A 26,446-nucleotide genomic window follows, 5' to 3' on the forward strand; every position below is an offset into this window, starting at 1 on the left:
CCCGGGTCATTCCCGGCCAGAAGCAGCCAGAAATTCCAGCCCGGCACAAGGGGGGCCTTTATGAGAGCTCAGCCAGGGGAAGAGGGAGCTCTTTGATTCCCTGGAGCAGCCGGCGGGGCTGGAATGTCAGCCCGGCTGCTGCTCCTGCTGAATTATTGATGGCTTTATTAATTGTCATTAACTGCTCTGGCTCTGGCACTCCCAGCGCCTCGGGGAGGCCTTGGGCTGCCTCGGAAGGGACATTAAAGCCCATCCAGTGCCACCCCTGCCACCTCCCACTGTCCCAGGATGCTCCAAGCCCCGTCCACGCTGGCCTGGGGCACTTCAGGGATGGGACATCCCTGGTGGCAGTTTTTTTGCCACATTTCCAACAAACAGGACTTTCCTTCCCAAAGGAGTGAAGCCCAGCCCCGCTCCCCTGCCCAGTTCGGGGTGAACTGGGAAATGCCCCCAGCCCTGCTCCCTCCTCTTCCAGCTCCCCCTGGATCAGCCCAGACACTGACAGGATCTCAGGCGAGCTGGGATGGGGGTACTTGAGAAAAGGGTGATTTTCCTCTTGCTGCCAAATTTTTATCTGCTGCAGAGGAGAGTGGGTAAAAGGCAGGGCCAGGAGCAAATCCCCCCGTGCCAGGGGCTGGGCTGGATCCCGGCTGCAGCCTGAGCTGCGCACGGGCACTGTCCCTGCCCCCTTTGGCTGCCTGCAAACCCCTCTCCTGCCCTGGTCGCCTTTTCCCACCCCTCCCCAGCTTCCAGCACGGAGCTGGCGGGTTTGGGGCCTGCAGGAAGGGATTTCTCTGCAGAGCTGGCAGCTCTGCGAGGCCTGGGAGCCAGAGGAAAGGATCGTTCCTGCTTTCACACTCAGCTGAGTTTCCATTCCACGCATTCCTCCTCACTCGCTCTGCCCTCATCCCTGCAGATGTCGGCTCCCGAAGGACGGGAGGTTATTGAGAAGCCACTTGTGCCTGCAGAAATTCCTCCCGGAATATTTCAGGCTCCCGATTCCCGGCTATATTTGGTGCTGGAGAGAGGGAGCAGCGCTTCCTCACCTCGGGGGCTCAGCGGGAGGGATCACCCTGGGCGGCTCCAGGAAATCCCCAGCCCGGAGTTTCTCTCGGGACTTTGACTGACAGGAAATGGCAGTGTCGAGCATTCAGCTGGCAGCGCTGACCACATCCAGCATTCCCAGGCTCTGAAATCTCTCTTTTTTCCCCCCTCTCCTGAAAGTCACAGCAGCCCATTCCAGCATTTCCTGGCCCCCTGCTCTCCCTGGATCCCCTTCTCTCACACGCTTGTGTGGTGCTTCCAGGGATAGCTGAAGGGGCACAAAGTTTTCCCCATTATAGATATTTCAGGTGTTTATTGCTTAAAAAAAAATAAAACCCTGGGAGACACCAGGAATGTGAAAATTTTGCCTTCTAGGAGGGTGAAACTTTCAGTCATTGCCTGTGGGAGGGCAAGGATGGATGCAGGGCTTCAAAAAAGGACAGGAAAAATCCTCCTGATGCCCCAAACACCTCCCCACGCATCTCCAAAGGGGGAAAAATGAAGCTCTGAAATGTTCTTTCCATCCCACAGAAATTTCCATCGTGCCAAAAGTGTTCCTTTTCCTATCCAAGGCCTCCTGGAGCTTCCCCAAACACCAGGGAGGGACCTGAGAGAGGGGTGGGGAGGCTCAGGGAGGGGACAGGCTGGAGCAGGGGGACACAGAGGTACCTCAGGCTGGATTTCGGATCTTTCAGCATTCCCGGGATGCCCTGGATCCCTCTGCACTCCCGGGCTTTGTCCCTGGAGCCGCGTGTCCCCCACCCCCATCCCTGCAGTGACACCAGAGCCATCTTCCCTCTCCTGTGTCATTCCTCTTTATTCCACTCCCTGAAGCCACTTCCTAAAATTAAGCCCAGACGAGCGGCCTCGGACCGAGGGGACACGACACAAGCGGGGGGACAGGACCCCTCTCATCCCCCTGGGGACACCGCGTGCGTCACCGGGAGCATCGCAGGTCCCGGCCGCGGGAAGGACACGGGTCCTGACAGGGGGAAGGACACAGGTCCTGACAGGGGGATCAGCCGCGTCCCGGCAGCGGGACAGCCCCTCGGAGCCCCCTCCCGTGTTCCCCCATTCCCGTCCCCGGCCCCGCCGGCTCCGTGACCGCTCCGTGCTCCGCGCCGGGCTCGCAGGGGTTAACGCTGTTCCAGAAGGCTCCGAGGGACGCGCACCGGGCGGAGGCTGCGGGAGAGGAGAAAGGAGAGGCCGGTGTGAGCCGGGCCCGAGCTGCGGGAAAACAGGGATGGAGCAGCTCCGTGCGGGAGAACCGGGATGGAGCAGCTCCGTGCGGGAGAACAGGGATGGAGCAGCTCCGTGCGGGATCTGCGGGGATGGAGCAGCTCCGTGCGGGAGCTGCGGGGATGGAGCAGCTCCGTGCGGGAGAACAGGGATGGAGCAGCTCCGTGCGGGAGCTGCGGGGATGGAGCAGCTCCGAGCAGGAGCAGCCGCCCCCGGCCCCGGGAGCCTCCTTTGGCTCCTTGGGATGACGCAGCCGGGATCCCGCCCGGCCTCTCCCCGGAGCTGCTCCATTTTCCCCCGCTCAGGAGCCAAAGCCACCGGGCCGTGCTCAGGAGCGGCTTTTCCAAGCGCGCTGATCAACCCGGCAGGGAGAACCCGGCAGCAGCTGCGCCGTGCCCGGGGCTGAGCGGCCTGGATTGTAAAATCACCCCCGCGTCCCCTCCAGCCCAGGCGGCCACAGCCAACAGCACCGACCCCCAACCTGCCCCCTGCCCCCCTCCCGGCACTATCCTCCCTGGAATTCGCACCTGGAGGGGCGAGGAGCTCACCTGGCCGCCTCTCGGCTGGCGAGGCCGCTGCTGAGCCGCATCTTCCTCGGCGGCGGCTCTTCAGAGCATGTAAATGATGTAGGACAGGACCACCAGGCCGATGATGGCGAAAAACATCAGGATGAAAATGTCCAGCATGGTGAGGGAGGGAGGGAGGGGGTGGCGGAGCAGGGGCTGCGGGGCTCCGGGCAGGGCTCCGGGAGAGGCTCGGGGCTCCGGGCAGGGCTCCGGGAGGGGCTCGGGGCTCCGGGCAGGGCTCTGGGGCTCCGGGCAGAGCTGCTGGGCAGAGCCGCCCCTGCGTCCTCCCCTCCCCGCCCGAGCGCGGCTCGCTCCGCTCAGGATGCAGAGACGATGCCGGAGCTGATGGAGCCGCGTTCCTGGGGGGGATGAAGGGATAAACCCCGGCGGCAGCCGGGCCCAGCCCAGCCCTGCCGCTCGGGGCCGTCTGTCCCCGCGGGGGTTGTTCTGTCCCAAAGCGCTCCCCACTTCAGGGGGTGCCCACGGGGATGTGTCCCCCGCCCCGTCCGCAGCTGGGAACGGGCCCATCCTTTGGGGAAAGGAGGGAAAATGAGAAAATGAGCGCGGCCCCATCCTGAAGTCACCTTGGCTGGAGCTCCTGGGGTGCCCCAGCACCGCCCTTCGCCTTCCCCGGCACTGCTGCTTTGTTTTCCTGGCTTTTTTTACCGGAGCTGTTGATAAACAACACCCGTCCCTACACACCCGCCAGACGTTTATTAAACACCGCTGGAAATCCCACCTGCATCCCCAGGGCTCCACGGAAAGCCCTTGGCTGAGGCGGGGGCTCCAAAACACATCCCTGGCCTTTCCAAAGGCAGGCGAGGAGCCCAGGAGCTGCAGCCCAGGAGGATCCCCGGGGATGCCGGCGTGTCCCAGCTCAGGGGAGATGAAAACCCCAGCTCTGGAAGCTTCCCTGTCCCCTCCCCAGCTCTGGAAGCTTCCCTGTCCCCTCCCCAGCTCTGGAAGCTTCCCCGTGTCCCAACCAAGCAGGAAAAGCGGCTGCAATCAAAGCCAGCACAATCAGCAGGTAAAAATTAAACTTTTATTTTCAATCCAAGAGAATTGGTCGGGTTGTTCCATTCCGTGGGTTTTCTCTTTTTTTTTTTTTTTGGATAAAAAGGCCAAATAACTTTTTAATTTTTTTTTTTTTTTTTACTGGTGGGTGCTCAACCCAGGCAGGAGGACACAAGGACAAAACCCCAAAAGAGCGACGGATCCCAAGGAAAACACGTTCTAAGCTCAGCACTGAGACACAACCAGGGAAGCTGGGATGGACGAGGTCTATTTTACACGTGATGAGAAGCAATTATTCAGCTTTTTAATTGTTCTTCCTCCTTGTAATTTTTTTTCTTTTAAACTCTTTTATTTATTCATTTATTTTAAATACAGGTTCAGGTGCTTTTCAGCTATGAAAAAAAAAAGGCAAAAAAGTGCATAAAGTTGAGAGAAAAGGCAGAAATCAAGCAGTAAGAGGTTTGTTTCCCATGGTGGGGGTGAAAGGGGCACGGGAGGGGAGAATTTAGGGACAACGGTTCCGGGGGAGGATTAAAAAAAGGTCTGTATCCCAAAAGGGAATTTCCTGTGTTATTTGGTCCATTAGAAAAGGATTTATTCACATTGATGCTCCCCCCATTCCCAGACAAGAACGTGATTAAGAAGAGGATTTAGCAGGGCGAGGAGGCTCCCCCTGCCCTTGTGCTCCCTGTTTTAGCACCAGCCGGGATTCCCACCCCGGGCAGCCCATCCTGGCTGCTCCTGCCCCGGTGTCACCCCGAATCCCTGTCCCCATCCCACCGCAGCCGGAATTCCCTTTTCCCGGCGGGTCTCCGCCCCCGGCCCCGCTGTCCCCAGTCCCAGCCCCCGAGGAAGGGAGGTGTCCCCAAGGGTTTGTCCCCGGCAGGAGCAAGGAATGTCTCACTCGGCCGCTTTGGTCCCTTATTCCCGATTTTCCTGCGGGAACAGCAAAGGCGGCGCTTCCCCCTGGGAGCCTCCCGGCCCCACAGCGCAGCCAGCGCGGGGACACCGCTGCTGTCCCCGGGTCCTGGCAGGGGGACACTGCTGCTGTCCCCGGGTCCTGGCAGGGGGACACCGCCGCGGTGCCCGGGTCCTGGCAGGGGAACACCCCCGCGGTGCCCGGGTCCTGGCAGGGGGACACCGCCGCGGTGCCCGGGTCCTGGCAGGGGGACACCGCTGCTGTCCCCGGGTCCTGGCAGGGGGACACCCCCGCGGTGCCCGGGTCCTGGCAGGGGGACACCGCTGCTGTCCCCGGGTCCTGGCAGGGGGACACCGCTGCTGTCCCCGGGTCCCTGCTCCTCACTCCCTGCTCGGTTCCAGTTTGTCCCGATCCCGCCCCGAGGCCTCCGGAGCGCGGAGGAGAAGGGGGCAGGGACGTGCTCGGTTTTGGTCCATGACGTGATCCCAAAGTGGTCCCAAAAAGCTGCCACCAGCGCTGGGAATGAGGTGCGGGGTGGCTCGGGGTGCCACAGCACCTAGGGGACAATCACCCCGGGCGGGCCCAGAGGGGTGGCAGCACTCAGCAGCAGCAGGAGAAAAACAGGAACATTCTGGGTGGGGGGAAAAGCTCCCCCAGAGGACCCCCAGACCCCAGCCCAGAGCGAGCTGGAGCTCTGGGGGGCTCATCCCAGGCTGGGGGGCTCATCCCAGGCTGGGGGGGCTCATCCCAGCCCAGCCCTCCAGCCAGAGCAGCCGCCCCCAGGAAAAGCCCCACGGCTGCTCTGCAGGGCTCGGGACATCCCAGCCCGAGGCAGGAGCAGCCAGAGCTCCTCGAGAGCTCGGAACGCCGAGCAGAGAGGTTTTGCTGGGGGTTTGAACCGAAGCTTTCCTGCTCTGAGCACTGAAGGGAGCGAGGGTGGGCGGGAAGCAGCGCCGGGAGCAGCCGCGGGATGAGCCGAGCAGGGGGAGCTGCCAGCCCTGCCAGCCCACCCCGAGCCCCGGGCACCCTCGGGGTGGGCACCCTCGGGTGAGCCCCCCTCGCCTCTCCTACCCCACAGCGGGAATTTGGTCCTGATGTGGCCTCTCCCCCCCTTTCCTGGGATCCCGGTGGCTGCGGAGCTTTCCCTGGCCGGGAGGGACAGGGGGGACAGAGGGGACAGGGGCAGGAACGCCCTGGGGCTTTGATCCCCACCCCGCACAGCCCCGCAGCCCCCTCGGGGCCACCACGGAGCAGAACTGGCGAGAGAAGCTGGACCCAGAGGGGACACGGGGACACGGCTCCGAGGGCGGAGCGGGCGGGGAGGGGACAAGAGACGCACACACGGGGAGGGGACACGGGCGGGGCCGTGTCCCCGGGCTCAGATGGCCTCCACGTAGTTGGCCGGGAGCATGCCCGTGTCCCCCGTGCGCTCCACCGTGCCGTACATCCAGCCGTCATCGATCTGCTGCACGTTGATGATGGTGTCCCCGTCCTGGAAGGACACCTCGTCCTCGTCCGCCGCGTTGTAGTCATAGACGGCACGGAAACGCTTCTGTGGGGACACGGGGACATTGTCACAGCCCCAGGGGACAGCGGGGGGGGTCATTGTCACAGCCCCAGGGGACGGGGAACAGCCCCAGGGGACAGGGGGGTCACTGTCACAGCCCCAGGGGACACGGGGGTCGTGGCACAGCCCCAGGGGACAGTGGGGGTCACTGGCACCTTTGGTCCTTCCCCAAGGCCAGAGGGGTCACAGCCCCTCCCCAGGGACAGGCTCGGAGCTGGATCTGGGCAGTTCCCAGGGCCCAAACCGAGCCTCCAAACCCCCCAAAACCGAGCACCCAACCCCCCCAAAACCGAGCCTCCAATTCCCCAAAACTGAGCACCCAACCCCCAAAACCAAGCACCCAACCCCCCCCAAAACTGAGCACCCAACCCCCCCAAAACTGAGCCTCCAAACCCCCCAAAACCGAGCACCCAACCCCCCAAACCGGTTTCTCCTGGGGCTGAGGGAGCACAGGGACCCCCGGGGTGGGAGTTGGGGGCTGGGCTGAGCTCACCCCCCCTCCGGCCGGGGCGCTGCGCTGGGACGAGGCCGGAGCCGCCGGCTCCTTGTAGCCGTAGGACTGGGATGGAGGCGGCTGCTGCTGCTGGTAAACTGGGGAGGGAAAGGGAATGAACTGGGATGGGAGGGACAGGGGGTCCATGGAGGAATGGGGATCCTGATCTGGGATGGGGAGGGACAGGGGATCCTGAACTGGGATGTGGGTGGATCCTGCACTGGGATGTGGATGGATTCAGTCACTGGGATTTCAGTGGATCCATGAACTGGAATTCAGCTGGATCCTGCACTGGGATTTGGATGGATTCACTGGGATTTCAGTGTATCCTGCAATGGGATTTGGGTGGATCCATGAACTGGGATTTGGGTGGATCCTGCACTGGGATTTGGGTGGATCATGCACTGGGATTTGGGTGGATCAGGCACTGGGATTTGGGTGGATCAGGCACTGGGATTTCAGTGTATCCCGCACTGGGATTTGGGTGGATCATGCACTGGGATTTGGGTGGATCATGCACTGAAATTTGGGTGGATCATGCACTGAAATTTGGGTGGATCATGCACTGAAATTTGGGTGGATCATGCACTGGGATTTGGGTGGATCCAGGCACTGGGATGTGGCCGGATCCTGCCCTGGGATTTTGGGATGTGGGGGATGCAGAGCAGCCCCGGGGCTGTCCCCACCCACCTGTGGCTCCGGGCTGGCCGTGGTGCTGCTGCTGGGGCTGCTCTGCTCTCCGGTAGCCGCCGCTCTCCTGGGAATTGCGGCGCTCGGGCTCCGAGCCCTCGCCGGGGCTGGGGCCCATCCGGCTCCGCTCGAACTCCTCGTGGTACTTGATCTGCAGGGAGGGGGGCACGGCTCAGAGCTCGGCCCTGCAGCTGCTCCTCCCAGGGGAGAAGGGCTGGGACACGGAAACGGCCTCAGGGCAGGCTCGGATTGGAAATTGGGGAGAATTCCTCCCAAAAAGGGAGTCAGGGCTGCCCCGCGGAGCCAGCGTGCCTGGAAGGGTTAAAAGCCCACGTGGGCTGCTGCTGAGGCAGTGCTGGGCTCATGCTGGACTCGGTGGCTTTTCCAGCCTGAAGGATTTCGGGATCCTGCATCCCCTCATCCCAGCTCGGCTCTTTTTGCCACCCCAGGAAATCCTGGGGGGCTCCTTCCCCACCCCCCAGCACAGGGACACCTGCCCAGAGCACCCCGAGGCACAGAGGGGACAGGACAGGACAGGACAGGAGGAGCTTCCCGAGGCACAGAGGGGACAGGAGGAGCTTTCCGTGCCCTGGGGGTGGGCTGAGGAATTGTTCTGGGATGAGACTCAACCCCCAGGAAAAACCTCCCATTCCCTGCCCAGGGTTTGGTGAATCCATCACACCCAGGGGATGCAGGGAGCAGCACAACGGGAGCAGAAAAGGAGGGAATAAAAATCCCTCTCCTCCCACCCTGCTGGGGCTCCCTGGGTTTTTGTGTGAGCTCTGGCTGTGGCACATCCCCCCCCATTCCAAGGAGCAGCAGCAGCTCCCAGGCAGGCTCTGTGTCCCCTGGGCAGGGAGGCTTGGGGATGGAAAAGCAGGAGCAGCTCAGGGAGCAGCTCAGGCAGCGCCCAAGAGGTTCCTCAGGGAGAGGAGTGACAGAGCAGGGAGAGCCCAGCAGGAGAGGCCAGCCCTGCAGCTGCAGGGGAATGAGCTCCCTCCCTGGCTGGGAGATTTTGGGCAGGGGCAGCCACGCCCGCTGCTCCTGGGGATCCCAGGGCATCCCTGAGCCTCCCTGTCCATCCCAGAGCATTCCTGAACATCCCAGAGCCTCCCTGCCCATCCCAGCACATCCCTGTCCATTCCTGCCCATTCCTGCACATCCCAGAGGCTCCCTGATCCTCCCTGTCCATCCCTGCACATTCCTGAGTACCCCTGAGCCTCCCTGAGGATCCCTGCAAATCCCAGAGCCTCCCTGACCATCCCAGAGCCTCCCTGTCCATCCCAGATCCTCCTTGTCCATCCCTGCCAATCCCAGAGCCTCCCTGTCCACCCCAGAGCACCCCTGCCCGTCCCTGTCCCTCCCAGGACTGCAGGAACCCGTGTCCCCAGGCTGTTTGTCCCCTCCCCGCTGCCCCGGAGGTCACAGCAGGGACGAGAGGCCACTCACGTTGCTGATCTGGTCCTGAGTCTTCCTGATCCTCTGCAGCTCCGGGGTGTCGGCCACCACGCTGAAGCCTTTCCCCTTGTTCTTCTCAAACTCCTCCTTGTAGCGGATCTGGGGGCAGGAAAAGGGATTGGAACAGGGCCAGAGGAGGGACAGGGCACAGCTGGGCCTGCCCAGCCCCCACTGCCACCCACCACGGCTTCCCCGGGGCAGCAGCTCCTGCCAGGGCTCCTGCCTCGCTCAGGGGCACCCCCTGTGCATCCCTGAACTTTCCTCAGCATCCCTGAACATTCCTGAGCCTCCCTGAACATCCTCGATCATCCCTGAACATTCTTGAGCACCCCTGCACATTTCTGAGCCTCCCTGAACATCCCCAAGCCTCCCTGAGCCTTCCCAGGGAATTCCTGAACATCCCTGAGCCTCCCTGAACATCCTCGAGCATCCCTGAACATTCCTGAGCCTCCCTGCCCATCCCTGAGCCTCCCAGTGGATCCCCAGTGAATCTCTGCACATCCCTGCCCATCCCTGAGCCTGCCTGCACATCCCTGAATACCCCTGTGCCACCCTGTCCATCCCTGCACATCCCTGCACATCCCTGAACATCCCTGAACATCCCTGAACATCCCTGAGCCTCCCTGAACATTCCTAAACATCCTGAGCCTCCCTGCACATCCCCAGTGAATCTGGTTTTTCACCCTGCTGATGTTCAGGACACAGGAATTCAGCCCTCAAAACCCACCTGGCAGCATCCCCATGACAAGGACAAGAATAATTTAACGAATTAATTAACCCCACACTTCATTTTCCTGGGGGAGCTGCTCCCTCTGTGCCGTGACTCCGAGTGCATCCGTGAGTTATCCAAAGGGAGCCAGAAAAACCCTTCAAAAAACCCTTCACACAGCACACCCTCCCCTTTTTGTCCCCAGCACCGAGGTGACACTGCTCCCAGAGGGGCTGGCACAGCAGGGACAGGAGTGGCACTGCCACCCCCACACGGGACCCTCGGGCAGGAAGGGCCGTGCCCAAATCCCACCCCGGGAAAGGCTCGGAAAAGGAGCCCCAGGATGGGAACCTGCAATTTCCCTGCCACACGTGGGCTGGGAAGAGCAGCCTGTGGGCACCAGGGTGGCACTTTGGGGACACTTTTGGCCTCACAGGACATCATTATCCAGCAGCTTCCCGTGAGCGGAACGGGAGGCGCCTGCTCGGGGACACAAATAGAGGGGACAGAGGAGTGGCACGGAACCACTGCTGCCACCCACCCTGTCCCTGGCACCCTGCCCCTGCAGGTGTCCCATCCCTGTCACCGTGTCCCTGTCACCCGTCCTTGCAGCTCCTCGTCCTTGTCACCCCATCATTGTCACCCATCCCTGACACCCCACCCCTGCAGGTGCCCAGTGTCCCACCCCTGTCACCCATCCTCGTCACCCACTGTCCCATCCCTGCCACCCCAGTGTCCCCGAGCCTGGCAGGCCCCGGGAGCTGGGCACACCTGGCACAGGGGCTGAGCTGAGGTGACCATGGAACAAGAGCCACCCTCCCTGCAGGGCCGTGCCCCACCCAGCTCCCGAGGGGCTGCGAGTCCCCCCGGGCCAGGAGAGCCCAGGCAGAGCTCAAATCCCTCCCCAGGCAGAGCTCAAACCCCACCCAGGCAGAGCTCAAACCCCACTCAGGCAGAGCTCAAACCCCAGCCCAGGCAGAGCTCAAACCTCAGCCCAGGCAGAGCTCAAACCCCACTCAGGCAGAGCTCAAACCCTCCCCAGGCAGAGCTCAAACCTCAGCCCAGGCAGAGCTCAAATCCCACCCAGGCAGAGCTCAAACCCTCCCAGGCAGAGCTCAAACCCTCCCCAGGCAGAGCTCAAACCTCAGCCCAGGCAGAGCTCAAACCCCACTCAGGCAGAGCTCAAACCCTCCCCAGGCAGAGCTCAAACCCCTCCCAGGCAGAGCTCAAACCCTCCCCAGGCTCTGCTTTCATCACCAACACCCCAGGAAAAGCCTGGAGACTCCAGCACTGGAGCAGCAGCAGCAGCAGCTCCGTGGTTGCCATGGAAAAGCCACGGTGTCCCCCTTGTCCCTGTCATCCCCTGTCCCTGTCATCCCCTGTCCCTGTCATCGCTGCGTGGACACAAATCCAGCCCCAGGCTGGGCTCAGCTCTGAGCCTGAGCCAGGGATCTGCTGGGCCGCTCCCAGGGGGAAGGGCTGGGACAAAAGCTGAGCTTTGGGGACAAAAGCTGAGCTTTGGGGACCCCGTGGTGGCCCCGGCCCCGCTCCCCCATCCTCCCCCTCCTCCCGGATGCATTCCCATGGATTGGCTCCTGGCACTCTCAGGATAATGGGAAGAGAAGGAAGAAGGTCACAGCATCCTTCAGAGCATGGCAGGCAGGGATCTGATCCCAATCCCAAAAACCGACTGGAAACAGCAGGGAAAACCCCAGAAAACAGCACGGGAAATCCCAGAAAAGAGCATGGAAAAGCCCAGGAAACAACACGGGATAACCCCAGAAAAAAGCACAGAAAACCCCAGAAAACAGCACGGAAAAGCCCAGAAAAGAGCATGGAAAACCCCAGAAAACAGGAGGGAAATCCCAGAAAACATCACAGGAAAACCCCAGAAAACAGGACAGGAAAACCCCAGAAAATCCCACCCCATCCCGAGCTCTCCTGGCTGACAGGGTCGCCTCTGGATGGGATTTTTGGGCTGGCATCAAAGCTCACCCACGGCTCAGGAGATTCCAGAGCCCAGGAAAATGTGGAATTGTTATGGCTGGAAAAGCCCCGTGAGCTCAGAGTCCAACCCTGCCCCCATTAACCCACTGGGGCTGGCTGGGGACATTTCCAGAAATCCACACTGCCCCGGGCAGCTCCTTGCAATGCTGGACAACCCTTCCAGTGAATGCTTTTTCCCTAAAATCCACCTTAAACCTTCCCTGGAACGACCTTCCTCTCATCCTGTCAATTTGGGGAAAAGCCTGACCCCCAGCTGGCTCCTCCCAGGGATTTGTGGGGATTGGGAATTCCTGATCCTCTTCTTCCAGAGCCTTTTTCCCATCTCCCTCAGCCTCTCCTGGTGCTCCAGCCCCTTCCCCAGGCAGGCTCACCCCCTCCCCATGCCCATTCCTGCACTTCCAGCAGTTTTCCTACCAAACTGATGCTCCCAGCCCTTTCCCCAGAGCTCTGGAGCAAAGGGAAATCCGGGATCACCGCAGGGACAATCCCAGGGCCACCTGCAGGGGACAAAGCAGGACATGCCTGGCCAGCAGCCTGTCCCCCAGGCTCTGCTCTTCCCAGAAAAACCAGGAATTCTCCTCCAGGCCCTCTCCAGCTGTTTGTTTCTCCCTGTGAAATTTGGTTTTTCAGGAAACATTTGGAGGGTGCAGGTGGGAAATGGATTTTGTGGGAAATGGATTTTGTAGGAAATGTTTGAAGTTTGGCAGAGCGTGTGCCTGTGTGTAAACTCTGAGACAAGAAATGTTGGCTTTGGGAATGTTATGGAACAGGATTAGGAACAGAATATTGTTGAGAGAGAAATGAAATTAGAAATAAGCTTTAAAGGAGGGTTTTGTAAATAAGGCTAGGTACTTTGGAGAAATAGAATTATGAAAGATGTGGTAGGACTTACAAGGGGTACTTTTAGATGATTGGTTTTAAGGTATTTATTTTTTTAGTGTGGTTAAAGTTGATAGATTAAGAAATGTTTATAGTGTAATTAGGAGATAGCTGGCTTCTGATTTATATATGAATTTATATTCTGATTTACATGGATTATACCATCTGTCTCACCCTTCTCATGAGACTGAAAATGGAATAAAAGTTTTTAAAACACCTCTCAGTTGCCCCATCTCTGGGTCAGAAAAAGGCCTAATCCAACAGGTGCACACCTGTCCAGGTGAGGATCCTGCCCTTTCCCACCTGGAATCCAGCCAGGAGAAGGCAAATGGGAGTGGGAGAGGCAGAATCCCCCTCTGGGAACAGCAAACACAGGTGAGGCCTGAGAGGAGGGAGCTGCACCCCAAACCTGCCTCTGCCTTCCCTGTGGGAAGCACCAGGGCTTGGGAGGGGTTTGGGAAGCAGCCAGAGAATCATGGAATTGTCAGTCATGGAGTTCCAGTTGACTTGGAATTGTCAATTCCAAGGCTGGGAGGGCCCCTCAGGAGAGGGAACGCAGAGAAATCCCAGAATATGGAACCCACTGAGACAGAAACACAACAGGGAAAGGTCAGGGTGGGATTTTCCCATGGGAATTTTGGGAATTTGAGGAGCACCCAAAGAATCCAGGAACCGTCAGGGCTGGAAGGGCCCCTCAGGAGAGGGAACGCAGAGAAATCCCAAAATATGGAACCTTCAGAGACAGAAACACAACAGGGAAAGGTCAGGGTGGGATTTTCCCACGGGAATTTTGGGAATTCGAGGGGCTCACCTGGCTCTGGAGCTCGCTCTGCTGCTTTAGGCGCAGGTTCTCGGGCGTGTCTGCCACCATGGTGAAGGATTGCTTCGGGTAGTGTCTGCCGAGGGAAGGACAGGGTTAATGCCACTGTCCCCTGGCCCCACCTGCCCAGGTGCTCCAGCAGAGCAGAGCAATTCCCACCCTGGAATTGTGGAATTGTGGAATCTTTCAGGCTAAATTCCTCAGCTGTCTTCCCAAAGCTGGGGGTCAGCACTGGACACAGCACTCGAGGCGTGGCCCCAGCAGTGCCAAGGACAGGGGAAGGATGAAGGGTGACCCCCACCCTGCTCCTGCTGGCCACTCCATCCCAATCCATCCCCACCCTGCCAGCCGGGATCTCCCATTGCCATGGCAACCGCATCCCTGCCCATGGCAACCGCATCCCTGCCCCGGGCACTGATAACGCCGAGCAGAGCAGCCAGGCAGAAATCCAGCCCTGTGGAGCTCAGGAGGGCTGGGAAAGGCAGAAATCCAGCCCTGTGGAGCTCAGGAGGGCTGGGAAAGGCAGAAATCCAGCCCTGTGGAGCTCAGGAGGGCTGGGAAATGGAGAAATCCAGCCCTGTGGAGTTCAGGAGGGCTGGGAAAGGCAGAAATCCAGCCCTGTGGAGCTCAGGAGGGCTGGGAAAGGCAGAAATCCAGCCCTGTGGAGCTCAGGAGGGCTGGGAAAGGCAGAAATCCAGCCCTGTGGAGCTCAGGAGAGCTGGGAAACCACGGGAGGAGGAGGAGGGGATTAAAAAATAACCCAGACAACAACAAGCAGCCCGGCTGGATTGAACACAGCGCCGTGTCCTGCTCCAGCCCAGCCTGGGGGAGCAGCAGCCAGCCAGGGATGAAGCTGGGATTAGGTTTCCTTTGGATTGTGAGGAAATCTCCCAAGGATTTGAGGCAGCTTTTGCTCAGCCCTGAGTCAGCAGGCAGGAGGGATCCATCTGTGCCGGGTGTGGGATGAACAAAATTCGGGATCCTCCCCCGGGATTGGGAACCCCAGCTCCTGGGGGCTGCTCCCTGGGGAGGAGGCATTCCAAAGGCATTTGGGAATTTGGGATTCAGGATCCTCCAACAGGACTGGGCACCACTTTTTCCCCCAGCTCCCTGGGGAGGAGGCGTTTCAGCCCTTCAGGGATTGGGGACAGGACCTGGGATCCAGGGTGGGACCCAGGTTTTGGTGGGTGCTGGGTTGGTGCTGCTGAGGCTGCTGCAGTGCCCAGGGGGGTGTGAGGAGCCCAGGGCTGCTCCAGCACCGGCCAGACACGGATTATCCCAGGGATTGATGGAGAGGAGCCAACAGACTGCAGGGGGGACTGGGTGGGGAACCTCGGGGTCTCTCCTCACTGCTGGCATCCATCCATCCATCCCTCCCTGCAGTCTGCACACAATTCCCTGATGGAATTGCTGTCCTGTAGATCCTAGGGACACACAGGGATGGAGGAGCAGGAAAACCCTCCCTGAGCTGCAGCTCCACAGGATCCCGGGTGGGTGAGGAAACCTAAGGAAAAGTCACCTCTGGATGCAGCTGGAAAAGTGAGGGGAGACTCCTCAGGGGCTGCAGCTCCGATCTCTGTGACAGGGACAGCACAAGGGAAGGGCTGGAGCTGTGCCTGGGAGGTTCAGGCTGGATTTTGGGAATTTTTTTGTCCCCCCAGAGGGTGCTCAGGCACTGGAACAGCTCCCCAGGGAATGGGCACAGCCCTGAGGCTGCCAGAGCTCCAGGAGGGTTTGGACATCGCTCTCAACGACAGAGTGGGATTTTTGGGGTGTCTGTGCAGGGATGGGAGCTGGATTGATGATCCCTGTGGATCCCAGAGCCCCAGGAATGTTTGGACAACACCCTGAAACAGGCTGGGATTGCTGGGGGTCCCTTAAACTCAGGATATTCCAGGATTCCACACACAACAGCGCAGGGCACGGCAGGGACCCCAAACACCCCCAAAACCCCACAAATCCCCACCAAACCCCGGCTCCTGAGCCAGCAGGGGAGCCCCGGGAGGCCCAGACCAGGCGGCTTCTGTGGCGCTGCTAAATCAGGTCAGAGGAGTCTGGCGCCGGCATTAGGGGCGGGCTGAGCCCGGCAATTCCCGGGGATGGAAATTCATCCCGGCAATTCCCGGGGGGTGGGAATTCATCCCGGCAATTCCTGGGGATGGAAATTCATCCTGGCAATTCCTGGGGATGGAAATTCATCCCTCGGAGCCCAGCAATTCCCAGGGGATGGAAGTTCATCCCTCGGAGCCCAGCAATTCCCAGGGGATGGAAGTTCATCCCTCGGAGCCCGGCAATTCCCCAGGGGTGGAAGTTCATCCCTCCAGGAGAAGGAGAGGGCTGAGAGCACAGCAGCTCCCAGAGGGATGGAAGTTCATCCCTCTTGGCAATTCCCCGGGGGTGGAAGTTCATCCCTCCGGGAGAAGGAGAGGGCTGAGAGCACAGCCATTCCCAGAGGGATGGGAATTCATCCCTCCAGGAGAAGGATCCAGCTGCTCCCGGCAGCCCCACGGCCACCATGTGGTAAAGGGCTCGTTTGGGGGCCACCAGCAACTCCTGCATGTCCCCAGGCAGGGAGAGAAATTCCATAGGGATGTCGGGAAGTGAATCCAGACCTTCCTTCCCACAGCAGCACCGTGCCTGCTTTCCATGGGATCCCTATTCCCTGTGTTCCCACCTTCCCTGCCCCACAGCAGGAGAGAATTTCCAGATCGAGGTGAATCTCCCAGCACTCGCACCCCATTCCATCCCAGTCCTGCCCTACAAGCAGCATTTCCCCCAAAACCTCCCATCCCAAGCAGCAGCACTTGAGCTGCTCCCTTTGGAGCTTTTCCCAGGCTGGAAATGAGGATAAATCCTGGAACACCACTAAAAACTCCTGGGAGTGCAGCCTGGCATGGCCCAGCTGCTCTCCTGAGACAACTGATGGAATTTGGGAGCAGACTCTGCAACCCCAGCACGGCCCAACCCCGAATCTGATCCCAAAAAAACACCAGGGATGATGTGACAGCCGCCAGTGTTTGGAAAAACCTCGGGAGCTCCGAGTGTTGCTTATATTGAGGCTTCAAACCAGATTTTGGCAGACTGGTCCATCAAGGAGCAGCCCTGGATTCAAACATTCCCTGTGCCTGCAGCTCCCAGGGGTGACAGCCACCCCCCAGCTGGGGCAGGGATCCGGGAACCATTCGGGAAAGATTGGGCAGAGGAGATTTGAACAAAGGAAGCAACTGGCTGTGCTCTGCCAGAAGGCTCCGAGGTCACATCCTGCCTCTCAAAGGGCTGCTGCTCCTGGGGACGAGCTTAAAAAACAAACGGAGCCTTTGTCAGCACCGGAATCAGCCCCAGCCCGCAGAGATCCCACCGGGAATGGGCGCAGGGAAGGGCTGGGATCCTGCCAGGATCCCGGGATGGCTGGGGCAGCCCCCTCCAGAGAGCCCAGCAGCAGCCTGGCACAGGATTTCTCCAGGATTTGTCCCAATGTCCCAGTGCCAGGGCTGCAGGGGGCAGGAGAGGCCAATGCCATGGCCAGGCCAATCCCAAATCCAGGAACCACAGCAGATCCCTGGGATCCAGCAGGGAAACAACTCCAATCCCAAATCCAGGAACCACAGCAGATCCCTGGGATCCAGCAGGGAAACGACCCCGATCCCAAATCCAGGAACCACAGCAGATCCCTGGGATCCAGCAGGGAAATAACACCAATCCCAAATCCAGGAACCACAGCAGATCCCTGGGATCCAGCAGGGAAACAACCCCAATCCCAAATCCACAAACAGCAGCAGATCCCTCTGATCCAGCACAGGAACAACCCCAATCCCAAATCTAGGAGCAGGAACAGATCCCTGGGATCAGGGAACCAATCCCAACCCCAGAACCAGGAACAGCAGCAGATCCCTGGGATCCAGCAGGGAAACAATCCCAAATCCAGGAACCACAGCAGATCCCTGGATATTCACATTTGAGCCCTCATCCAGGATTTTCCAGGTGGGATTTGTGCTGCACAGGGGGATCTCCCTGATCCCTCAGCCTCAGCACAGCGAGTTTAATATAAAAATATATCTTCATATATAATATCTACTTTAAAAAAATTATATATTTTATAAATAAATACAGTTCTATATTTATAAACTAGATGTCTATACCTATAAAATCTAATTTTATATATTTATAAAATACGATTATGCATTTATAAAATATGATTATACATTTATAAAACATACACTAATCTATTTATAATATAGATGTTAATCTATTTATAAAATAGATGTTAATGTATTTATAATATAGATGTTAATCGATTTATAAAATACATGTTTAATATAAAAATCTCTATAAAATGTGTCTTTGGGAGCAGCTGGAGCCTGCAACTCCAGCCTTGCCTGTCTCTTGTATCCAACTTTTCCCCACTTTTCATCTGGAAAAGCCTCAGGCTTCCTTGGATTTTCCCTTCTTCCACTTTCAGCTCAGTCCAAGAGTGCAGCCCAGCCCTGAATGTCACTTCCAGTGAGCCACCAGTGCCACCAGTGCCCAGCTGGAGCCAAGGAGGGGACAGCGAGGGGGGTGGGGACTGTCCCATCTGCCTCCAGGCCATTCCCAAAGATTTCTCCTGGATTTATGGCTGGGGCAAAGGCAGGGCTGGAGGAAGCCCAGCCCTCTTCCTCCTGCTCTCCCAGAAGAAAGAAACTCAGGAATTTGGCAGGGGCCCAGGGCTGGAACAGAGAGGAGCCTGTTTGGAGCAGCAGCCTCTCCCCTGCCAGGATAAACGTTGCTTTTCCACCCCCTTCTCCCAGCACGGAGGATCCTGTCCCTCCAAACCCGGCAAATTTGGGGATTTATTTTTGTTTTTCTGCGCTCTTCCCGGGATGTCCCCAGCCAGGCACATCTCTGCTGGAGTTTCTGCTCTCCCAGGATACTCCTGGGAGCAGCTGAGAAGGAGCCAAGCCCAAATCCAAGCCTGGAGTTTTCCCTGCTCTCCACATCTCAACCCCCTGGAAAATCCTCCGGGAACTCCCAGCTGCTCCCACTTCCCCTTTTGGTTTATTTTAGACAAGGAAAATGGGAAGAACAAAAGGGTTTTGGGGGCAGTTTGTGTGCTCAGTGCCGGGCTGGGAAGGGTTAAAGCAGCAGCAGCATCAAAGGGAGCCCCGGGAGAGGGGGGTGAGAAGCCGGGCTTGCGCAGACTCCTTGGAATGTCAGGAATTTCCCATTATTATCCCACTTCCCCGGCAGGGAGAGCACAAGAACAGGACCCTGAGCCTGGGGATGGGCAAATCCCACGGCCCAGGGGGGAAAGTTTTGGGTCAGGACACTCGGGACAGTTGGGGAGGGCTCAAAATCATCACCCCCAAAGGCAGAGCCCGCCTGCCTCAGCACAAACATCTCCCCCGTCAAACGACCCCAAAATTTCCTGCTTTCCCCCCAAAAGATGGAGCTCCAACGGTGTTGTTCGCCCACAAAAAAAAAAAAAATTTCAATCAGTTCTTTTCATTGTCACCCTGGGGGAGACCCCAAGAAAAGCCATTCCCTGCCCAAATTGGGATTTAACAGATTTCCTCTCAAAATTCCTCTAGATTTTGGATGAGCCACAGCCACCCCCAGCAAAAACCACCAAAAAAAAAGGAAAAAAGAAAAAACCCCACGGAAATGGGAGGGTCTGGCCAAGCCCCGCTCTCACCACTTCTCCTTTCCGTGGAACTCAGAAAAGTCAAATTTAAAGAGCAAAAGTAAAAACTTAAAGAGAATAAAATCAGGAATATTGGGAAGAAATCCCTCCCTGGGTGTAAGCCTGGTTTTACACCAGTATTAACTGGGGTGTAAGCCTGGTTTTACACCAGTATTAACTGGGGTGTAAGCCTGGTTTTACAGCAGCACTACCTGAGCCTGAGGCTCCTCCAGGCCAGGCCTGCCCTCCCTCCCGGGGCGCTGTGGGTCAGCGGGGCAGAGCTCCTGGGGGGCTTGGGGTGCCCCCAGAGCCCGTCCCAGGCTGGGCACGGGGCTTGGAGAGGGGAACATGCAGGAGACCCCACAGGATCCCCCACAGGATCCCACAGCAGAGCCCACAAAATCCGACAGCAGACCCCACAAGGATCCCCCATGGCAGGAACGCCCACAAAATCCCACAGGAGATCCCCCACCAGAGCAGGAAGAGGATCCCCCCACAAGAGAGACCCCACAGGAGGATCCCCCACAGCACAGGAGAGGCCCCACAGCAGGAGAGGAGGCCCCAAAGGAGATCCCACACAGGAGGGTCCCACAGGAGGAGATCCCCACACAGGAGGAGATCCCAAAGGAGGAGATCCCACAGGAAGGGATCCCACAGGAAGGGATTCCCCCCCACACACACACACAGGAGGAGATCCCCAAGGAGGGTCCCCCACACAGGAGGAGATCCCACAGGAGGAGATTCCCCCCCACACAGGAGGAGATCCCACAGGAGATCCCACATGCAGAAGGAGATCCCAAAGGAGGAGATCCCCCACAGGAAGGGATCCCCAGGAGATCCCAGAGGAGGAGATCCCCCACAGGAAGGGAATCCCACAGGAGGAGATCCCCCACAGGAAGGGATCCCACAGGAGGAGATCCCCCACACAGGAGGAGATCCCACAGGAGATCCCACACACAGAAGGAGATCCCAAAGGAGGAGATCCCCCACAGGAAGGGATCCCCCGGAGATCCCAAAGGAGATCCTCCACAGGAAGGGATCCCACAGGAGGAGATCCCAAAGGAGGAGATCCCCCGGGAGATCCCAAAGGAGGAGATCCCAAAGGAGGAGATCCCAGAGGAAGGGATCCCCCGGAGGTCCCCGGGCCGGCACTCACGCGTTGCAGTACGGTTTCTTCTCGTAGCCCTTGTAGTTCTTCATGTTCAGGGTCATCTTGCAGGTCTCGCAGTGGAAGCAGGATTTGTGCCAGAACTGCAACAGAAAACCCCAAGCATGAGCAGCAGGGACCCCAAAACCCCGCTGGAACCCCACAGCTCCCAGCACTGCGAGCCCAGGACAACGGGATTTTCCTGTGCTACAAAAATGGGATTTCCGAGCTCGTTTTCGGGTATTAAGAAATATTTTGGCTCCACAGAGCTCGGGACCGGTCAGGAAAGGGGAGCACAAATCAGGATCCTTCTGGATAAAGGGAAAAAAAAAACATTGGAAGGTTGGTTAAATGAGCACAGGGAATATCCTGGTTAATTTAGGATCAAATCCCATCTCTCCTGATCTTCCCAATGCATTTATCCCAGCCAGGGGAGGTTTTTTTCCCTTCCATAAATCCAGGAATTCATGGATAGGAAAAGTTCCTCCTGCGAGCGACACCTCAGCAGAGGGAGCAGCTGTGTTTGAAGGTTCAAAGCTGCTGCTTTGGGTTTTTATTTTTATTTTATTGCTGCGCTTTGCCTGGTGCCAGCCAGAAGAGCAGGTCAGGTGAGGCTGCACGAGCCAAGCAGGAAAAGGTTCTCATGGGAAGCAGACATGGATCCAAGGTGAAAGAGACACAAAATCCCCAAAAATCCAGACCCTGACCCCACACCCTGGGCTCTGACAAACCCTAAAAAAAGAGTTTGATGCTTCTTTTTTTAGGGCTGCTCCTAAAGAAATTCTTCCCACCTGGCTCTGAGCTGGGAGGAGCCTGAGGAGAACAGCTCAGAGCTGGGCTTAAAGGTCAGATTTGGTGATCTGGGAAATCTTTTCCAACCCAAATTATTCTGATTTTGTGATTCTGAGGCGGCACAGACCAAGTTCAAAGTCCACTTTTCCACGGGGATTTGTGGGCTCTGGCGGGAATTCCCAGGGCACAGAGAGGAATGGGAATTTCCTCCTGGAGCAGGGGAAGAGGGAAAGCACAGCCTGGAGCAAAACCTTCACCCCTGGCAGCCAGCTCTGCCCTAGGGCGACCCCCTCAGCTCCCAAACCACCCCAAAAAATCAGGGAAAGCTCCGCCAAAAGCCCAATTAGCAGCTCCAAGCACTAATTAGAGGACAGGCAATCGTCCTTTGACACTCAGCCAGGGTGCCCAGCTGCTGCTTCTTGCTGGGATTTCCACTTCAAAACCTCCAAGAAGCCGATTTCCCTCTCCAAGCCCAGCCTGGATCTGTGTCCCCGCAGGGACCAGGCCCTGCTGTCACCTCCCCTGGTGCCACACCCCGTGCACAAACACTGCCAGGCTCTGGGGAGTGACTCAGCCTGGAGAGGACAATTCCCCTCCTTTTTAATTGCTCTCAGCAATGGATTTGTTCCTCCCCTCTGCTCCAGTTCCTCCAGCTGGAGGGGCTTTGCTCCTCTGCCCCTTCCCAGCTTTTGGGCTCCTGCAGGATGGAGCAGCAGCTGTTTCCTGAGTTTTTGGGGTTTGTTGGAAGTGCCAGGCTGTTGTGGGGGGGTGAAGGGCCCCTTCCAAGCCCTTCCCAGCAGGGGCTGCCAGGGGTGAACTGAGAGCCAGCACAGCCCCAGAGCCTTCTCCCCAAGGAATGTCCCAGCTCCCAGGAGATCTGGCACAGCCAGCAGATCCCTGGGATCCAGCAGGGAAATAACCCCAATCCCAAATCCACAAACAGCAGCAGATCCCTGGGATCCAGCAGGGAAATAACCCCAATCCCAAATCCATGAACAGTAGCAGATCTCTGGGATCCAGCAGGGAAACAACTCCAATCCCAAATCTGGGAGCAGCAGCAGCAGACCCCTGGGATCCAGCAGAAGAAGAACCCAAATCTCAAATCCACAAACAGCAGCAGATCCCTGGGATCAGGGAAACAACCCCGAATACCAAATCCAGGAACAGCAGCAGATCCCTGGGATCCAGCAGCAGAAGAACCCAAATCCCAAACCCAGGAACAGCAGCAGATCCCTCTGATCCAGCAGGGAAAGAACCCCAATCCCAGAACCAGGAACAGCAGCAGATCCCTCTGATCCAGCAGATCCCTCTGATCCCACTCCCAGCCCAGCTCTGTTCCCATCCCAGCATATTCCCAGCACCTTCCTGCCCCATTCCCACCAGGGATTGCTCAGCAGTGCCATTCCCAGCCTGAGGCTCTCCCCACAGGATCTGGGATGCCCCTGGAGCACTTTTTTGGAGCACTTTTCCCTGGCCCCAGCCTCGCTGCCACCGCTCTCGGGCTCACAAAGAGAGTGGAATTACTGCTGGATGCACAGAATCGAAGGCAGTGCTGAAGGGAGGCTGGAGCAGGGCTGGACACAGGGGACCAGCAGTTATTTCAGCTTCCAGGAACGTTCTGCTCGCCGTGGAAAGAGGACAGCACCCAAATGGGGTTTTAGAGGAGCATGAACGCCCTGTGCTTCCCAATCCTGAGCCTGGAGGTGCTCCCACATCCCAGCAGGCAGGATTTTATTTCTAGGTGTGAATACATATTTTGGAAGCTCTTCTGACCTACACATCCTCTCTGGAAAATCAGAAATTTAAAGGAAAACAGCTCTAAAACTTCCCAGGTTATCCAGGTGAGTGGGTCAGAGATAATCCATGCTGGGGAAAGAAAGGATTCCTTGGATTTATAATCATGGAATGGTTTGGGATGGAAGGGACCTTCAAACTCATCCAGTGCCACCTCCTGCCATGGGCAGGGACATTTCCCACTGTCCCAGGCTGCTCCAAACCCTGTCCAGCCTGGCCTTGGACACTTCCAGGGGCAGCCACAGCTGCTCTGGCTCCCACCTGGCAAAGCCTTTGCTCCACACCTGGGGCAAACCCCACAACCCCTGGAGAGGGCAAACCCCACACCTTGGGGGCAAACCCCACAGCCTGGAGCCCCCAGGATTTGAGGACAACACCCAGAGGAAGCCCTGGGCTGGAGCAGACAAGGCCTGGGTGAGGCTCAGGGCCCTGCAGAGCTCAGGCTGAGCCCAGCCCAGCCTCGGGTGTCACTTCCCCTGCGGAAGCCAGAGCCAGCAGTGGCACTGTCCCCGTGGGGGCAGGGACAGCGATGTCCCCTGAGCCACTTGGGCACCTCGGGGCTGTGGGGAGGGGGCCACGCTCCGGGTTAAAGGGGTGAGTTTTCCATAAATCCCAAAGGGAAGCGGAGTTTCCCTGGTTCTGGGGGCAAAGCCACATCTCAGCCACCCCTGTCCCCTCCTCTGCCAGCACGGCCCTGCTGCCCTTCGGACTCTGCCCGGGGTGGCAGGGACAGGGAGAGGAACTCCAAGGGCTGGGAAAAGCAGGGACAGAGGAAAAGCAGGGACAGAGACATTCCAAGGGCTGGGAAAAGCAGGGACAGAGACATTCCAAGGGCTGGGAAAAGCAGGGACAGAGGAAAAGCAGGGACAGAGGAATTCCAAGGACCAGGAAAAGCAGGGACAGAGGAAAAGCAGAGACAGAGGAATTCCAAGGGTCAGGAAAAGCAGGGCCAGAGGAATTCCAAGGGCCAGGAAAAGCAGGGCCAGAGGAATCGCAAGCAGGAACAGAGGCACTCCAAGGGCCTGCCCAGGGTTTTATGGGAACTGGGGCAGCGTTCCGGGAAAAGGGCAGCCGGAGGCGCTCCGGGGCGGGCTGAGCTGCACCACGAGCCGGCCGAGCCTCGGCTGTTCGGAAGAGGAAGTGGGTGAGGAGCCCGAGGAGGACAAGATGGTGACTGCGGGCTCCTGCCTGCTCCCCACAGCTGGAACACAGCCCCTCCCGCTCCCCACAGCTGGAACACAGCCCCTCCCGCAGCTCACGGAGCCCACGAGCACCAGGGAGCCACGGCTCATCCCCTTCCCTGCTGGCAATCCTGGGATCCCCCTTCCCTCCCGGGTCAGCCTCAATCCCAGCACCCCTTTCCCTTCCAAATATCCCCAATCCCAGCACTCCCTTTCCCCTTCCTGTGAGCCCCAATCCCAACACTCCCCTTCCCTTCCAAATAGCCACAATCCCAACAATCCCAAACCCCTTTCCCTCCTAAATATCCACAACCCCAGCACTCCTTTTCCCCTTCCAGTTATCCCCAAACCCCTTTTCCTTCCAAATTTTCACAACCCCCAAACCCCTTTTCCTTCCAAATATCCACAACCCCCCAAACCCCTTTTCCCTTCCAGTTATCCCCGAACCCCTTTCCCTTCCAAATATCCACAAACACCAAACCCTTCCAAATTTTCTCAGTCCCAAAACCCCCCTTCCCTTCCTTTCATCCACATCCCCCAATCCCCTCTTCCCTTCCAGTTATCCCCCAACCCCTTTTCCCTTCCTGTTATCCCCAGTCCCAACACCCAGCAGCTCCTGGAGGCTCGCAGGGCGCAGAGCCACCCGCAGCCCCAAATCCCAGGATTTAGGGGTGATAGTTCAGCTCCGAGCCATTCCCGGCCTCAGGAAGAAGCATCATCCCCTAAAAATGCGAGCAACAGGGTCTGCCGGAGCTCAGGAATGCCGCTGGAGAGCGGAGCCTTCTTCCCAGTTACTTTTTTTAGTCCCTAAACTGGTTGTCCCAGAAGCCTGGGAGAGGAGGGGGAGGAGAGGAAAGGAAATCCCATGGGAAGAGCAGCGGGAATGGAGCCCCACCATCACCTTCCCCAGCTCCAGCTTCCACCAGAGCTTTGGTTTTGAGGGGAAAATACTCAAAAAAAATATTCCGGGTTAAGGGAGGCAGCCCCGGAGTGTAGGGATGGGATTTTGGAACAGAGAAGTAGCAACTAGGATGGAAGATTTAGGGAAAAAAAAAAAAAGGGAAAAAGCTCGATAATGGAAACCAGATGAGGTTCCCGGCTTCAGGGAAGCGTTAACTGTTGCTTTCCTTGGGCCTCCACACGGATGTGCTGCCTTTGAATGGGAGATATCGCAATAAAAAGAAATATTTGCCATGGAAGGAAGAGCTGGGGACGCTGCCGGAGCCCCCCGGGCAAAGAGCTCCAGCCCTGTCCCCTCCCTGGGGACCCTCGGGACCCCCAGGACACGGGGGGGGAGGGCAGCGTGGAAATACCCCCGGGAAAGGTGGGGGGAGAGACCCAGATTCCCTGGGGTCCCACCGCCAGGGGATCCAGCGTGGAAATACCCCCGGGAAAAGCGGGGTTTGGAGTGGGAAGCGCGGAAATATTCCCGGGAATCGGGCGGGGGGAGAGCGCCCATAAGGAAGTGGAACCCGCCGGGGGGGGTGGGGGGGCTGGAATCCTACCAGAGACCCCCCCCAAAATAACGGGATCCCGTGGAAAACCCCGCCGGGAATGGGGGCGAGGGGAAAATCCATCCCATCCAGAGGGGGAGGGGGGGGGGGGGGGAAATTCCCAAATCCACGTCGCACTCCCCACGTGCGACCCTGCGGGACTCACCTTATCCAGGCAGTTCACCTTCTCCGTGGGGTACACGATCTTCCCGCAGCGCGCACAGTTGGGGTTCATGGCTGAAAACTCGCGTGGAGGGGAAGGGAGGGAGGGGGGAAAAGGAGAAAAAAAAAAAAAAAAAATCACTCCCACCCTCCTCCGCCGCCTTCTTCTTCCACTGAGCCGCCGCCCGCGATGTCGCGACTTTAAATAGTCGGGAAGGGGGAGGAGGCGGTGGGGAAAAGGAAAGGGGAGGGATCGCGGGGGCGGGGGCGCGCCCCTACGCGTGCGCGCACACGTAACGCGCGCGCGAGCGCGCACACGCCCCTCGGGGGGCAGCGCCGAGCTGAGACACCCCCAAAAAGGGCGAAAATCGGCGTGAAAACCGCAAGAAATTCACATTGAGGGCGCGGCGGGATTCGAACCGGCGACCTCCGGGTCCGCGGCGCCGGTAGAGCGGACTCCTGGCGGGAGTACGCGGTGGGCGGGGGTATAGCTCAGTGGTAGAGCATTTGACTGCAGATCAAGAGGTCCCTGGTTCAAATCCGGGTGCCCCCTCAGCGAGTGTTTTAAACCTTTTTTTACCCGTTTTTGTCGGGTTTTTACCCTTTTTTTTTTTCCGTTTTTTTTCGGTGTTTCCGGGGGAGGGGAGGGGGATTTGAGACAGACGGGTCGCATTTGCCGAGCAGGCGCGGAGTGAGCCATAAAGGATCACCCAGCGAGCAGGTGTTTGCAGCGGGGGTATAGCTCAGTGGCAGAGCATTTGACTGCAGATCAAGAGGTCCCCGGTTCAAATCCGGGTGCCCCCTCATTTTAGT

The 26,446-nt window shown here is 58.5% G+C and overlaps 2 protein-coding genes and 2 non-coding genes across 4 annotated transcripts; 2 read left to right on the forward strand and 2 right to left on the reverse strand.

Annotated features, from left to right (window-relative positions):
• Positions 1-1,342: 1,342 nt before the first annotated feature.
• Positions 1,343-5,258, reverse strand: LOC128819649 (uncharacterized). The gene is made up of 3 exons (XM_053999887.1): positions 5,167-5,258; positions 2,832-3,316; positions 1,343-2,226 (listed from the first exon to the last, which is right to left on the reverse strand). Exons 1-3 carry the CDS (start codon positions 5,256-5,258, stop codon positions 2,063-2,065), a joined length of 741 nt encoding a protein of 246 aa, XP_053855862.1. The 3' UTR covers positions 1,343-2,062.
• Positions 3,878-25,842, reverse strand: LASP1 (LIM and SH3 protein 1). Its single transcript, XM_054000151.1, has 7 exons — positions 25,638-25,842; positions 20,221-20,315; positions 13,397-13,481; positions 8,982-9,089; positions 7,533-7,683; positions 6,843-6,940; positions 3,878-6,334 (listed from the first exon to the last, which is right to left on the reverse strand). The coding sequence occupies exons 1-7, from the start codon at positions 25,704-25,706 to the stop codon at positions 6,161-6,163; spliced, it is 780 nt and encodes a 259-aa protein (XP_053856126.1). The 5' UTR covers positions 25,707-25,842; the 3' UTR covers positions 3,878-6,160.
• Positions 25,843-26,114: 272 nt separating this feature from the next.
• Positions 26,115-26,186, forward strand: TRNAC-GCA (transfer RNA cysteine (anticodon GCA)). The gene has a single exon. It is a non-coding gene; the product is annotated as a tRNA-Cys (tRNA).
• A 179-nt stretch (positions 26,187-26,365) lies between these two features.
• Positions 26,366-26,437, forward strand: TRNAC-GCA (transfer RNA cysteine (anticodon GCA)). Its single transcript has one exon. It is a non-coding gene; the product is annotated as a tRNA-Cys (tRNA).
• Positions 26,438-26,446: the final 9 nt, after the last annotated feature.

This window comes from Vidua macroura, chromosome 27 (genome assembly GCF_024509145.1).
Source record: "Vidua macroura isolate BioBank_ID:100142 chromosome 27, ASM2450914v1, whole genome shotgun sequence".
Classification (NCBI taxonomy): domain Eukaryota; kingdom Metazoa; phylum Chordata; class Aves; order Passeriformes; family Viduidae; genus Vidua; species Vidua macroura.

Bases quoted from the DNA above. Each gene is read 5' to 3' on its own strand.
- LOC128819649 (XM_053999887.1), bottom strand. From the start codon at position 5,258: ATGGACCAAAACCGAGCACGTCCCTGCCCCCTTCTCCTCCGCGCTCCG. The intron at 3,317-5,166 runs GTGAGGAGCAGG...CACCCCCTGAAG, and splicing joins AAACTGGAACCGAGCAGGGA to TGGGGAGCGCTTTGGGACAG. The intron at 2,227-2,831 runs GTGAGCTCCTCG...CCTCTCCCGCAG, and splicing joins GCCAGCCGAGAGGCGGCCAG to CCTCCGCCCGGTGCGCGTCC.
- LASP1 (XM_054000151.1), bottom strand. From the start codon at position 25,706: ATGAACCCCAACTGTGCGCGCTGCGGGAAGATCGTGTACCCCACGGAG. The intron at 20,316-25,637 runs GTGAGTCCCGCA...TTTCTGTTGCAG, and splicing joins AGGTGAACTGCCTGGATAAG to TTCTGGCACAAATCCTGCTT. The intron at 7,684-8,981 runs GTGAGTGGCCTC...CCCTCCCTGCAG, and splicing joins CTCAGGACCAGATCAGCAAC to ATCAAGTACCACGAGGAGTT.